Source organism: Ascaphus truei, chromosome 1 (assembly GCF_040206685.1).
Source record: "Ascaphus truei isolate aAscTru1 chromosome 1, aAscTru1.hap1, whole genome shotgun sequence".
Taxonomy (NCBI): Eukaryota; Metazoa; Chordata; class Amphibia; order Anura; family Ascaphidae; genus Ascaphus; species Ascaphus truei.
This window is the reverse complement of record NC_134483.1, coordinates 46,985,533-46,999,986: the sequence shown is the minus strand read 5'-3', so window position 1 is coordinate 46,999,986 and position 14,454 is coordinate 46,985,533. Positions and strand designations below refer to the sequence as shown.

General features: G+C 44.1%; 1 protein-coding gene across 4 annotated transcripts in view; it reads left to right on the top strand.

Annotated features, from left to right (window-relative positions):
• Positions 1-14,454, top strand: part of PDZD2 (PDZ domain containing 2) — a 385,311-nt gene that overhangs the window by 247,125 nt on the left and 123,732 nt on the right. For all 4 annotated transcript variants that reach the window (XM_075587491.1, XM_075587482.1, XM_075587505.1 and 1 more), the window contains 3 exons: positions 5,290-5,432; positions 5,783-5,915; positions 11,791-11,958. In XM_075587491.1, the coding sequence (XP_075443606.1) occupies positions 5,290-5,432; positions 5,783-5,915; positions 11,791-11,958 (444 nt within the window). The remainder of the gene's footprint in view (positions 1-5,289; positions 5,433-5,782; positions 5,916-11,790; positions 11,959-14,454) is intronic.

The following is a 14,454-nucleotide window of genomic DNA, read 5'->3' as shown; positions in this document are numbered from 1 at the left end:
CCCAGCATTTCTGCATTGATTAATGGCCTATCAGATTAACAGCGGGGGTCCCTGGCAGTTCCATTCAAACTGAATTGGACTGCCAGGGATCCCTGCTGTGTTAATCCTATGGGTCGTTAGTCAATGCAGAAATGCCTTAAACGTGCCTCAAACTAGCCCAGAACATACCCAGCATATACCCAGCACATACCCAGAATGTAACCCGGCTAGTTTACAGCAAATTTTAGAATAAACGTTGCCTCTACTGTATGTTGTAAGTAAAGAAAATTAACCAAGAATAATAACTTGGGTTTGATTCTTTTCCAAACTACTATCAATCCAATAGTCACTTTGGTATAAGTTTCTGAAAACTTTTCCCCAGTCTGTTAAAGGGAAGTGTTGCTAAACAAAGTGGCTGAATAGATTTCTACTAAACTTGTCAGGTTGGTGAAAGATGCAGTGTATACGGGATTGTGAATGGCACGACCTTCTAGTTATTTGCTACACTTCAGTTTTTAGGCATGTGGGTGGTGTTTTCACTCCACATAAAACCAGTGCCAAATCACTTTATCTGCATAGCTTTTTTACTCCTTTATAACAATTATGCAGGGCAGCACTACTTTAATAAGCTAAATGCAGTGTTGTATGTATTACTTTAACAGAATAGTTATACTTGCCCACATGTTCAGTGGCGTAACTGCAATTTTTGAGCACCCCTGCAAAATATGTTTAAAGGCCCCCTCTGTCGCTGTGTCATCCCCACCTAACGCCCCCCCCCCTCTAACTCTCTCCACGTCTCCTCTCTAACTTTCCCCTTCTATCTAACTCTCTCACCTTCTCTCCCCTCCTCTCTAACTCTCTCACAGTTCCCCCCTCCTCTCAAACTCTCTCATACTTCCCCCTTACTCTAACTCCCACTCAATTCCCCCTCCTCTTACGCCATTCCCCCTTCTCCCACTCAATCCCCGCTTCCTCTCACATTCAATTCCCCTTCTTCTCCCACTCAATCCCCCCTTCCTCTCACATTCAATCCCCCCGTCCCCTCACACTCAATCCCTCCCCCCTCTGACCCTTGACTTGTGGGCAATGTAGGACGGGGTCAAGGCCTCAGTTCCTACGTCGGTGAGAAGCCGGGGCCATGCAGGCAAATGTAGAAGTTAGGCCTGATTTCTGGGCAGGTCCAACTTCTTGCACTGGCTGGGACACGAGTACACTGTCGGAGTGGGGTGGGGCGGGGGGATGTTGGCATAAGGGCCCCGCAGCAAACAAATGCCCCGGCAGCCTGAGAAGGAGGTTGAGCCCGACCTCTGGCTATGCCCAACTTCCTGTGCCGACCAGCCGGGGGCCCCCCTGATCTCGGGTTTTGCAGTAGTGTAATTTCACCCCTTAAGGCCACGTTCAGGGTGAGCTCGCGACCATGCGCGTGTGGTCTGGGTAGACGTGACAGGGAGGCGTGTTGGGGGGGGGGGGGCTTACCGGAGGCGTGGCCGTGACGTCTCAGAGCTGGTTTGCCCTCATTGCGCGATACGCTCACGTGACCCAGCTGTCGCACCACAGAATAACATTTATTTGATTCTTCGCACACCCCATCGCCCCGGGCGCAGTTACTCGCATGTTCGCGCTAACCATGGACACGACTTAACATGTTTGGCTGTAGTAAAGTGAAGGAAATTCATCCTAATACACTTGGTATTACTTTGAAACCATTACTTTATATAAGCTTCTCAGTTATATTCCTGTGCACAGTGCTAGTACGTGTAACGGTAGATAGGTAAACGTTAACGGGTCAGTCACATGCTGACTCATGCTAGTTGGTAACAGATACCCAACAGTGATTAACATTGGATGAATTCCTTCCTTTGATTTAGTAACAGAAACTGGTCATTTGTGAAATATCTTTGTTTTGAAACATTTTTCAGAACTCTTTGGAATGCCTATGATAAAAAAGATCTGCGTGAGTGTATGTGCAGCATAGCTGTCCCCATAGCTGGCATTCCTGCGGAGTTTCACAACTCAATAACCCATTCATATTCTTTGCTTTTACATTCCATTTGTTTTGTTTATGAATAGTAAGACAATAACTTGCTAATAGATTGACTCCTAAGAAACTGAAAACAATCAGCCCCGTAGGTAATCAGAAGAAACACGTTACAGAACCAAATTAGCCTACGTACTGTAGTGATGGCCATTGATTTAGTTGGGGGGAAAAAAGTCAGAAAAGATTCTTATGAGTGCATAAAGTGTCCGCTTGAAACTGAGGGCGCGCCATCGGATTACACCGATGATGATCACCTTTCCACACTCAATCATGACTGATCCGTAAAGCTCACTACCGATGAAGAGTAAAGTGCATTGACATTACTCGCAAATTATAGTGAAGCGATCCTGGCTAGCATTGCTCTATTGAAAACGCATAGGGATTTTAGCCTTTCTGCGAAACGGCTTTGAATGGGATTCATACAGGAGTCTGTCATGCCATGTTGTTGCGCCCCTGCTTTTTCTGTTTTTGAGGTGATTTTGTTGAAGAGGAGGAGTTATACTGAAGTGTGGGGCTGCAATGCTACTGGCTTCCTACAGACTCTCATGCAGCTATTTTGGATATGTACCTGATGGTTATTAACTTTGTTTCTTGCACCTCAATGTTGTCAGTGCTAATGCTGTGCCTTTAAATATCATCTATTTATCACTTCTCTATCAGTGGTTCTTGTTATGGTGTATTGGTTTTTAGTCATGTTCAAATATCTACATCTACTGTCAATAGATACCTTTATTTCGAATGACCCTAGAGCAGGCCTGCACAACACGCGGCCCGCTGGCACTCACTGTGCGGCCCGCGGCAGCTCTCCTCCTCCCTCCCCCGACTCCGCTCTCATCCTCCTCCCTCCCCCGAGTCCGCTCTCCTCCTCCTCCTCCCTCCCCCGAGTCCGCTGTCCCTCTCTGCCACCCGCCACGAGCCGAGCCCGCTCTCCCTATCCTCCCCCCCAGCCCGCTCTCAGGACTGCACGCTCTTGCAGTGCGGCACTTCGGGTGCCCGCTGCTTGCGATCGCGTACAGTCCTGCCTTCTCTGCCGCCATGATCTGAGGTGCAGGGGGTGAGGGAAGGTGTAGGGGAGGTGCAGGGGCTGATGTGAGGTGAGGAGGTGCAGGGGGGTGATGTGAGGTGCAGGGGGTGATGTGAGGTGCAGGGGGTGATGTGAGATGCAGGGGGTGATGTGAGGTGCAGGGGGATATGTGAGGTGCAGGGGGATATGTGAGGTGCAGGGGGATATGTGAGGTGCAGGGGGATATGTGAGGTGCAGGGGGATATGTGAGGTGCAGGGGGATACGTGAGGTACAGGGGGATACGTGAGGTGCAGGGGGATATGTGAGGTGCAGGGGGGGTTGATGTGCAGGGGTGGTGATGTGAAGGGGAATGATGTGAAGGGGGGGGGTGATGTGAAGGGAGGGGGTGATGTGCAGGGGAGGTGAGGTGCAGGAGGGTGATTGGAGGTGCAAGGGGGGTGATTGGAGGTGCAGGGGGGGGGGTGATTGGAGGTGCAGGGGGGTGATTGGAGGTGCAGGGGGGTGATTGGAGATGCAGGGGGGGGGTGATTGGAGGTGCAGGGGGGGTCATTGGAGGTGCAGGGGAGGGTGATTGGAAGTGCAGGGGGGGTGATTGGAAATGCAGGGGGGGGGGTGATGTGAGGTGCAAGGGGGGAGAATGATGTGAGGTGCAAGGGGGGAGAATGATGTGAGGTGCAAGGGGGGAGAATGATGTGAGTGCAGGGGGGGAGAGTGATGTGAGGTGCAAGGGGGGAGAATGATGTGAGGTGCACGGGGGGAGAAGGATGTGAGGTGCATGGGGGGGTAGGATGTGAGTGCAGGGGGGGAGAGTGATGTGAGGTGCAAGGGGGGAGAATGATGTGAGTGCAGGGGGGGAGAGTCATGTGAGGTGCAGGGGGGAGAGTGAGGTGAGGTGCACGGGGGGAGAAGGATGTGAGGTGCATGGGGGGGTAGGATGTGAGTGCAGGGGGGGAGAGTGATGTGAGGTGCAGGGGGGAGAGTGAGGTGAGGTGCACGGGGGGAGAAGGATGTGAGGTGCAGGGGGGGTAGGATGTGTGTGGTGTGCAGGGGGGTATTGTGTGTTTGATGTGGAGGGGGAGTATTATGTGTGTGGGTGAGGGGGAGAGATGGGGGGTATGAGAGATAGATGGGGAGTATCGCAAAGGTTGATAGTGAGGGGTGCTGGGGGAGATATATGAGGATGATGATGATGAGAGGTGCTGGAGGAGAGATGATGATGATGATTATTTTACCCGTGCGGCCCAAATTTTTTTTCCTTGGAGCAGATCGGCCCTTCTCGCTTTACGAGTTGTGCAGGCCTGCCCTAGAGGTACTCTCAGGTAGACAGTACTGTATCTGTCTCTCTTAATGTGCTGTCTAGGGCTGACTACACCCAGCACACTTATAGTTGTTGTTTTTTTATTTTGTTTCGCTCTTCTAAACATCCCTGTGCTGGAGAAACTCCCTGCAGCCTGGGTACAACAACGTGGTAGAATAGAATCGAATGAAACTTTAAGTCTATTCTGATTATGTATTAAGGAGAAGGAGCGGCTCAGTGAGTAAAGACACTGACTCTGGCACTGAGTTTGAAGCAGGGGAGCCTGGTTCAATTCCCGGCTCCTTGTGACCTTGGGCAAGTCACTTTATCTCCCTGTGCCTCAGGCACCAAAAAATAGATTGTAAGCTCTACGGGGTAGGGACCTGTGCCCGCAAAATGTCTCTGTAAAGCGCCACGTAAAACTAGCAGTGATATACAAGAACATGCTAAATAAATGTAAAAAAAATATGTCACTGTATCAAAAATATTCAGAAACGTGAGCTGAAGGTAATGTTAGGGAATGTGACTTTATAAAGTCAAAACTACATAACCTTACACCGTACCATACGGCCAAAAAATGCAGATAGTTATGGGCATCAACCCATAACTTTACATTTCTAAAGCGTCTTCTCACATAAGAGAGACTCCTAACATTACTTTATCAAACTTGATTGTAAAGCTTATATATGGGTCAGTTCCTCCACTTGTTTTTATGTTTACCTGCTCCCCGCCCCCTTTCTATTTTTTACATGAGTGGGAAGGAGAGTTTCCCTAGGACTGAAATGTGCTGCTTTCCCCTGGTTTACATGCCTGTAAAGGTAGCAACCGTACCGTCCAAAATGGCCTCGTCACCAGTGTCTCCCTACCAAAACACTTTACCACTTTACCTGTCTAGATTGCAGGGTGTCTCCTCTACATAGTATGCCACTTGTCCCTGTCTCTGTTTTCAGAATGAAGGCTGTTGCATATGGAAGATGCACATGGTAAAGGGCACAGATGGGCTGGGAATTCAAATCACGGGCGGCAGAGGATCGAAGAGGTCACCCCATGGTATAGTCGTTGCACACGTGGAAGAGGGTGGATCAGCAGACAGGTAGCTTTCAACACCGTACTTTCATATGACTTGATGATATTTTTTTTTGCCCATTTAATGAGGGCCTTTTGTGTTCCGTGTTATTTGTGTGACTAAAATGACGGTTGCTCTAAGGGAAAGGAATAAACTATAAGGGTAAAAATAATTTTAATAAGTAATTCAGATTCTTGCCTCCGGAAGGAGAAATGTGGTTTATTTTTGTCTTTGTAGATCAAGGTGTAGCATGCTTTTAAGTGCTACTTCACTGCCAAAACGTCACAAAATCTTTATTAAAAAAAATCTCTGTAATATAGAATTTGTTTTAGGTAAAATATTGAAATCTTGTTTTTTTTTTTTTTTTTTTTTTAAAGAGATGGACGATTAAAATCAGGTCATGAGTTGCTAATGATAAATGGTCAGTCACTGGTTGGACTCTCTCACCAAGAAGCTGTGGCTATTCTCCGGTCTACAGCCGGCCTTGTGCAGCTTGTAGTTGCCAGCAAGGTAGGTACTGTGTATGGACGAACGGAATGATAAACCTTAAATTGTTGTTTACATATCTAATTATTTGGGCTCAAGACAATGAAGCCCCATGTTTACTAAACAGTCTTCTCCATAAGACCTCTTACAGCCCAATCCCTTGAACTTGGCGAGAAGGGACTCTGCACCTTGGTATTAGTTACACTTGAACGGCTGTGAGGCGTCTTTCAGCGCCGGATGATGTCTTATAGCAAGAGACTGCTTAGTAAAATGGTTAGACATGTGCCATTCCCATCTTAACTAGGCTGTTTTCCCAGCCATGACTTCATATGTCTTTACTTATCTCTCGTTCACATACTGTATGCATTCCAGTGATGTCTTTCTTATAGATTGGCTCACAGGCATTAAAATTGACAGTGGTATTTTCTATTCCTCTTTTATTACTATATCTGGAAGCAGTGGGTCCACAGAGTAAGCGTATTTATACATCTATAGACCCCCTAGTGCAAACTCTTTATAAAGAAAAACTGATTTTAACTTCTTATTTAACTTAATAAACCATACTCCTCTCTGTAGATAGTAAGGGAATTATATCCGCATGGTTCCTGTTACCTTCAATCTTCCCCACCATATCAAACACATTAAGAGTGAGTGAAAAAAACGATAAACCCCGTTAGAGGGGATGCCTTGATTTTACTTGATTCCCCCATGTTTTTGCTAGAAATCAGTAGGCGTTGGAAAAGTATGTGTGGGGCATTTTGGACATGCTCTGGGGATATTATCTGTGCTATCATCTTCCCTTCATATGATTTTATATTTTTATTTTCAGGTTATCTGTACATTCCAGCAGTTTAACTTATCTCTAATGTTATCGTAAATTATAGGCTAAAGCTGGTAAATTACAGGCATTAATGAAATCCCTGCTCTCTGATTGGTTAAAATTCCGGGCATTATCCAATCAGTAATGGGCCGGAATTTTGGCACCCTGCCAAGTTTTTCACCCAATCAGCTTTCAGTTCTCATTCACACAGAGTGAGATCAGCTCTTAGACAGGGGAGATAATTGGACAGGAGGCAGCAGCAAGGCACTGACTCCTCCCCCACCCTGCCTGTAGCCAGGCACTGACTCCTCCCCCACCCTCTTCCAGGGATTAGGAGGGAGCAAGATCGTCAGGATTCCACCATAAATGAGAAGAGAAATAATATAGTGCACTTCTATATGTAAAAGGGACAATGCAATTCTTCATAATAATAATAATTATTATTTATTATTTATTTTTCTGTTGTCACCTCGATTCTGAGACATCTGAGGAACTGACTTGTGTTGTTCAATTCTCCTGGCTGGCGGATCCAGATATTATCCCACCAGCTGCAACTAAAGGATACAGCAGAGAGACGATTTGTTGCTAAGAGATCACTGACCTGCTCCATCAGATAGAGAGGGCAGCTACAACAGAATAGCAGAGAAAGATCACCATTGTTTCCACTGCATCGAAACGCGTTGAGCTAGAGAAATTAGAGTGCAAGGTGACGCCGAGAGTATTAGCCGCCGCTACTACTGCCCATTTCCCCACGTGAAACCGGAAGTGACGCTGACTCCGGCGGATGTGACGTTAGACGCCATCCAGAGTGATCGTGCTGCGGGAGGATCCTACTAGCAGAGACGGCTCCACTACCCTCTTTCTCGGCAGCATCAATGTTGCGCCCTATTTGATGTGCTTGTATGTGTTGTACAAAATGTGAGTACAATACTGAATTTGTTTTATGTGCGATACATTTTAAAATTGATCTGCACTATTAGTTTTCCTTTTGTCTTTCTCTGAGACAAACAAGACTGGATCCCAGACATACTGACTATACCCATATCCACTGCTGTTACCTATCTGCAAGTCTGTAAGTAGGCTCTATATAGGAGCCAAGACTCTGAAGAATTGCATTGTCCCTTTTACATACTGCACCGACACACTTTATTCGAGCAAATACCCAGTATGTACCTGGCAGATACCTGGAATGCGCCGCTCCTCACCTCTGACAGACCCCATTGCGTTTGCCTTCCCAGCCTGGGTTCATGCCTGGCTGACGGGCGGCTGATCTGTTAAATGATAATGATTAGGATTTAATAGGCTGCAATGCTTCGCGTGTCTACCAGATGGCATAAATTCATGAATTGTAATGCAGTATATATATATATACTGTGCAGTATTGCAGCCAGCGGGAATAAAATGCTTCAATCCCTTGCTTGAAAATAACCCAATGCACTCAGGCAGAAAACAGTCACAAACCTCAATACACCCGGGTATACCCGAATTCGTGGGACTAGCCGAGCTCGAATAAAGTGTGTCGCCAGTGTATAGAAGTGCGCTATATTAGTTCTCTTCTCATTTATGGTGGAATCCTGACGATCTTGCTCCCTCCTAATCCCTGGAAGTGCTGTGTATTAGTGGAGATTGTATACAATTCTCCTTGGAGGTTGCGATTTCATACTCACTTTTATTTTCACTTTTCTATATTAATAGATTAAATCACATATTCACTGCACTATTTTATTTTTTTAGCACTAATTGTGTTAAAGCACCTGATAAATCACATTGGTGTCACTATCCTCCCCCACCCTGCCTGCAGCCAGGCACTGACTCCTCCCCCTCCCTGCAGCAAGGCACTGACTCCTCCCCCTCCCTGCCTGCAGCCAGGCACTGACTCCTCCCCCTCCCTGCCTGCAGCCAGGCACTGACACCTCCCCCTCCCTGCCTGCAGAGAGCTCCACACAGGAGAGTGAGGGGAAAAGTTTGTGTCTGTGTGTATTTTGTGGGTGTAGAGGGGGCAGCAGAGTCAGTTTTGTTGGTGTGTGAGTCTGCTGTATGTGTGTTTTGTGGGTGTAGAGGGGGGGGGCTTCAGTGTGTGTGTCTTCAGTGTGTGTTTTGTGGTTGGGTTTGTGTGTGTGGGTTTACAGGGGGCTGCAGTGGGTGTAGGGAGGGTCTGCTGGTGTATTGTGTGGATGTAGAGGTGGCAGTGTCTGTTTTGTTGGTTTGTGTGTGTGTCACTGCAGTGTGTGTTTTGTGGGTGCAGAGGGCCTGCAGTGTGTGTTTTGTGGGTGGAGGAGAGGTGCAGAGTGTTTTGTGTGTGTGTGTGCAGTGTGTGGGTTTACATGGGGGCTGCAGTGGGTGTAGAGCGGGGGCTGCTGCAGTGTGTTTTTGGATGTTGAGGTGGAAGCAGTCTGTTTTGTTGGTGTGTGTGTCTGCAGTGCGTTTTGTTGGTGTAGAAGGGGGCTGCAGTGTGTGTGTGTATGTGTCTGGGTGTAGAGGGTGGAGGAGGGCTGCACATTGTGTTTTGGTGTGTGTTTCTGCAGTTTTATGGGTTTACAGGGGTCTGCAGTGTGTGTTTGTGGGTGTAGAGGGGGGGGGGGCTGCTGTGTGTGTGTGTGTGGGTGTGTGTGTTGTAAATGTAGAGGTTGGAGGAGGGCTGCATTGTTTTTTGTGGGTGTAGAGGAGGGGGGACTGTAGAGTCTGTTGGTATAATGAGGGGGGGGGGGGGTTGCAGAGTGTTTGTGTATAGAGGGGGGCTGCAGTGTGTGTGTATATGTGTATATAGAGGGGGCTGTGTGTACAGTATGTACAATTTCCTTTTAATAAACATGCAGTAAAAGCATAAGAATGTAGACAATCATGGTGATAAAAATCAATATGACTACAAAAAAATGTATATTTTTTTATGGAAAAATTAAAAAAATAAATTAAAAAAAGGCCTACATTTAGCCTGTAATAGTAATAATCCCCTCAGAACAAGGCATTACTGGCCAATAATGCACTGGCTGGGTTAAAGTCCCTCGGCTTCGCCTCGGGCCTTCAACTCTTTCAGCAGGGCATTATTGGCCAGTAATGCCCTGTTCTGAGGGGATTATTACTTAAATATCGCATGGGTTTTGGGTCTCAAGTAACATGCTGGTGATTTAACATGATACTTTTTGAACTACAGTAGGTCACACAATTCTTTTCTTGATCCTCTTGCCGATTTTTTTCCCCCCAAAACAAAGCCCAGTTATAACAGTTGTTGTTTTTGGGGAGTTTAACAATGGTAATCAAGGCACACATTATGAATAAGATGAACAGAATAACAATTTAAATTCTATTAATAAATCAGTGGGGTTCATGAGTATCTGCCATTATAATGAGTAGCATTATCAAGCAATAAGTTAGTGAAAATGATTCCGGCCAAAGCCTGTGATTGTGTGGTTTGGAACATCTCCTCCTTCCCTTGTCTATAAATTCCCGTTCAGTTCAAGCCTTTAATGTTTATCTAGGACGGATCAGGCCACATCCCATCCCCCATCCTACTCTGCCACTTATACCTGGGATGGGCCTTCAAATCCTGGTCTCAGAGAAAGGCAGGGCCAAAGTTCATCTACACTGTATTCCTACACAATAAGCTGGTCTCTTGGAGATGTGATGGGACACAGAGCCTTTATTTTTGTAGGTTGTGATATAAAAATAACCAACCTAGATGAATGTAATCTTTTCATATTACGTGTAATCAAATTGTAAGCTGCACCACTATATTTGGTGGCCAAAAGATGTCCTAAAGCTTGGCATATATCATTGAAATAAATAAAAACATGTAAGACGGTTAAGTGGTTGAGCAGAGATTATTTATTTATTGGCTAATTGATATTTAAAGCAGCAATACTACACTCCCCTCTTTTGTTTCTTATTTTTATATGTAGAGCACGTGACAATGTATAATTCTACATTCTTACCTAAGCTGGCAATCGTTTGGTGCTGCTGTTATAAATCTGTAAAAAATTTGATTGTGTGGCTAACATAATGGCCGCCTTTTTTAGTCGATCTTTCAATCTGTGTAACTCAGCAGCTACAATGTATCTTTATATTACTAAGGTAACAATATCTATTGTTACAGTTTGCAGCTCAAACTGCTGGGAACATTGGCAGCACATTTGCACAAGCAGGAAAGTGTTGCTATAGAAATCAAAAGAAGCTTTAAAACTCATTAAAAATATAATGAAAAGGTGAATAAAAGGGGGGGGGGAAAAGCAGTGACTTTTATCTAATACTACAGAACTGATTTATTTAAAAATATATATATATATATATATATATATATTTACGATGTCACATGTTTTGCTGCTTTAAAGGTAAGAGTCTGGGAAAGCGAACATCTGTAACCATCAGTGAACCAAATCAACTAACACTCGGCACCGTTTGCTGTTTTTTCTTTTGAGAAACAATTTTTTCTGGTGCCTTAAAACAGTCTTCTTCCAACGGATTGCTTTGCTACTTTGCATAGATTGCCATTGAAATAAATGTGAAAATATATATAATCGGAGCTTGAAACTGGTTGGACATCATAATGCGTGAAGATTGTCCTATGAGCTGTCCTACTTTATCAAAACCCTGCCTGGTAATAAACTGGTATGAAATGAAATAAAGTATATACTGTACTGTAGTTGGTAAAAAAAAAAAAAAAAAAAAAACATCAATTAAATGGCAGATACTGTAAGATAAAAAAAATGTCGCTTTGGTGGTAGACTTCATTATGTATTATTTCTTTCTATGTTACTTTGCTACATTTGAGTGTTGGCATACAGATACAGTATAATTTTGACTTCATTGTGCATCCATCTTCTAATGCATTAGCTGCGCTGTTAATCTCTTTCTTTAACAGTAATATCAGTCCAAGCCTAAGGGGTATTGATTTGTATAACTGTGCCTGTATATTCCACATCAAAACCCACAGTACACCAGGTATTCCCATGTGCACGTATGTTAACAAATACTGACTTCAACCAGGGCTTTTCCATGGACACACATGGGGTAATATTTGACCCCCTCTAATAATGTTGCCAGCCCCATTCTGTATCTAACATGATTATGTGTTGACCTGAATAGGATGGCACCGAGGTGGATCTCTGCAAATACCCATCAACAAGTTTACCAGATTTGGTGAGCGCCTATTCTGCGCAGGATGTTTCTCCTTCCACGGACAACAAGGAAAACGAAGAACCAGATGTGGAAGATGAGAGAGGATGTGGCTTATCTCCTTCAGACCAGGCAGCTGTAAGTGTGTTCATATTATTTCTGCACTTACTGTGTGCATTTTTGCTTGTTTTGTCGATGAACTGCAAAAATATGCATTGTTCTGTAAAATATGTAGACTTTCCTGTGTTATATTAATGGGTCTTTCTGGAGGAAACCCTGTGTGAGGTCAAATATACCAAAAAACGATCTTTTTTTTAGCAGTGTTCTAGTTGCCTGTACCTAATGGAAGTTGCAAATCAGTGTTCTTTTGTGACAAGTATCTACTACAGTACGTCATTACGGGTGTGCTGTGGCTTGTAGTTTACAGATGGCTGGTACAATCTCTGGAGAACGTGTCAATATACAGACGAGACAACTTGTAATATAAAAGTTGCCTTAATTTTGCCTTAAACTAGCTAGGTACATGCTGGGTACATGCTGACACATGACACATTAGTCTCTGCAGAAATGTCACTGAAATGTTTCAGCATGTACCCAGCATGTACCTGGGTCTTGTGGGTGATTGCCACTGGTTTGTTTTAGAATAACCGTCAGCACTACAGTATTAAGAATGAACTGCAATATTTCTTTAGATTCACCCGAATAGAACTAGAATAACTTAACCCCGTCCCTGCCGAAAGGGCCAGCAGTGTATCTAGTTGGGTTTGCCATGCGCTGCTTGTCCGTCTAGCGATGAAGGCGTTAAGTTAGTATTACAAAGTCACTAAAACAGTATTACAAATTCCGTTTTTAGCGCAGGGATATAAAGTGCCTGTAACTGGTATGTGAATAGTGCTTTGTGTCAATGCTGTATATACTACCGTATGTGCACATTTCACAACCAAGGTTTCTGTTAATAAAGATTTTGGGGATTATGCCATTTTAAAAAGTCTTAAATCACTTAATTTCCATGCCCTGTGTGCCAATCTATCAAACACATGCAAGGATCCTCATGTCGCCTAAAGCTCAATGTAAGACATTTACAAGTATTAAAGTTATTGATTTTCATAAATTATATATTTACTTTTGACGGAAAGCTCAATTGCCCAAATACATATTTACACTACCATTCATACTTTGACCATGTATAGCTTTTATATAGAGAGAAAGAAAGGAGCGCTCGCACTAAGAAGAGTGTGTACTGCCATGGATGCTCGCAAAACCTGGAGGGTTTCCAGGTGGTACAGTATACTAAAGGAGAGAATGCAGCACTCTCGCAGGCATTGATGAAATTACTCTTTGCATGAAGACCGTAAAAGTGCTGCATTTACTGCTTCTGTAACTTGTATGTGATATACAGTAAGGTACAGATATGCATACAGTATATAGCAGATTCAGTATCAGAATATACAATAAATGTATGCAAGATGTGCAATAATGTTTTTCCCCCCCACTTTAAGCAGCTGACCTAATTTATAATCCTACTTAGATCTAGTAAAAGCCAAGTGTTATTACCATAGTCCTACAAATCTGAGCAAGACATCCAAGAAATTCATATATTGTAAAGCTCTCCACACATTTTGTACATGTAATTGTGCTGCAGGGTTTATAAAGAATTATGGCTTACAGGTACGGAGAAAACTAAATGCAAGTATTGAGTCTTAAGGCTTAATCCTACCATCTGTCTAAAAAATCAGTGTCAAATCGAATGACTTCTGATTCTTTACTTCCATTATCTTTTATATTGTTTTCCATCTTTGGCGTGATAATGATGGCATCATTCTGGCCTAGATGTCAAATGTTTGTCACTGATAAGCAGACACGATATCAGAAATTGCCTGCCTTAATAACTGGAGTAGACCCATGTTGTCTTGAGTACATCAATAATATCTAAATATACGAATGCATATGTAAAGATTTTCATGCGCTATACGTTTACTGTACATTTACATGCAGACCACCACTTGGTGACAAGGAAGGGACTCTACGCAACTTTGTATTGAATATACGAAAGGAGATATGTTTGTATTGTATTTACAAAGCCGATATTACGTTTGCTAAAACAGCTGCTACTTCTGTTTGCTATTTTGTACTGTTGTATGCTGGACCATTTCTGTGGGTTTTTTGCACACACAATGTTGGGCCATTGTATAAACAATTTATTTTCATTAGTCTCCCATCTGACATTAGATAAATGCATGTGCGTGAGTTGTTGGTAAAGCACTAAGCAAAATAAGGAAGGACAGTCCACAGACTTCAATTTCCTGCTCACAATAATAATAAGAAAGTTAGAAATTGATGGCAGATAAGAACCACTTGGCCTAACTAGTTTGCCCATTCTCCTGTTCCCTGTGACACTTCAGACCTTATAAGATGTATTAGCTGGTCAGGGGAAAGGACCTTGCAGCTGCTTCTTTCCCAAAACCATGGGAAATACATTTATATTTATCACACGACTCCGGGGAATATTAGTCGGGGTACAGATCTTAGGGTCCTCAGTGCCACTGCCACGCATGGTCCTACGACCGCAACACCAAAGGGTGTGGCGGGGGTCCCATTCAGAAGCACGGACCCCTGTAGTTCCATGGCGGTAGA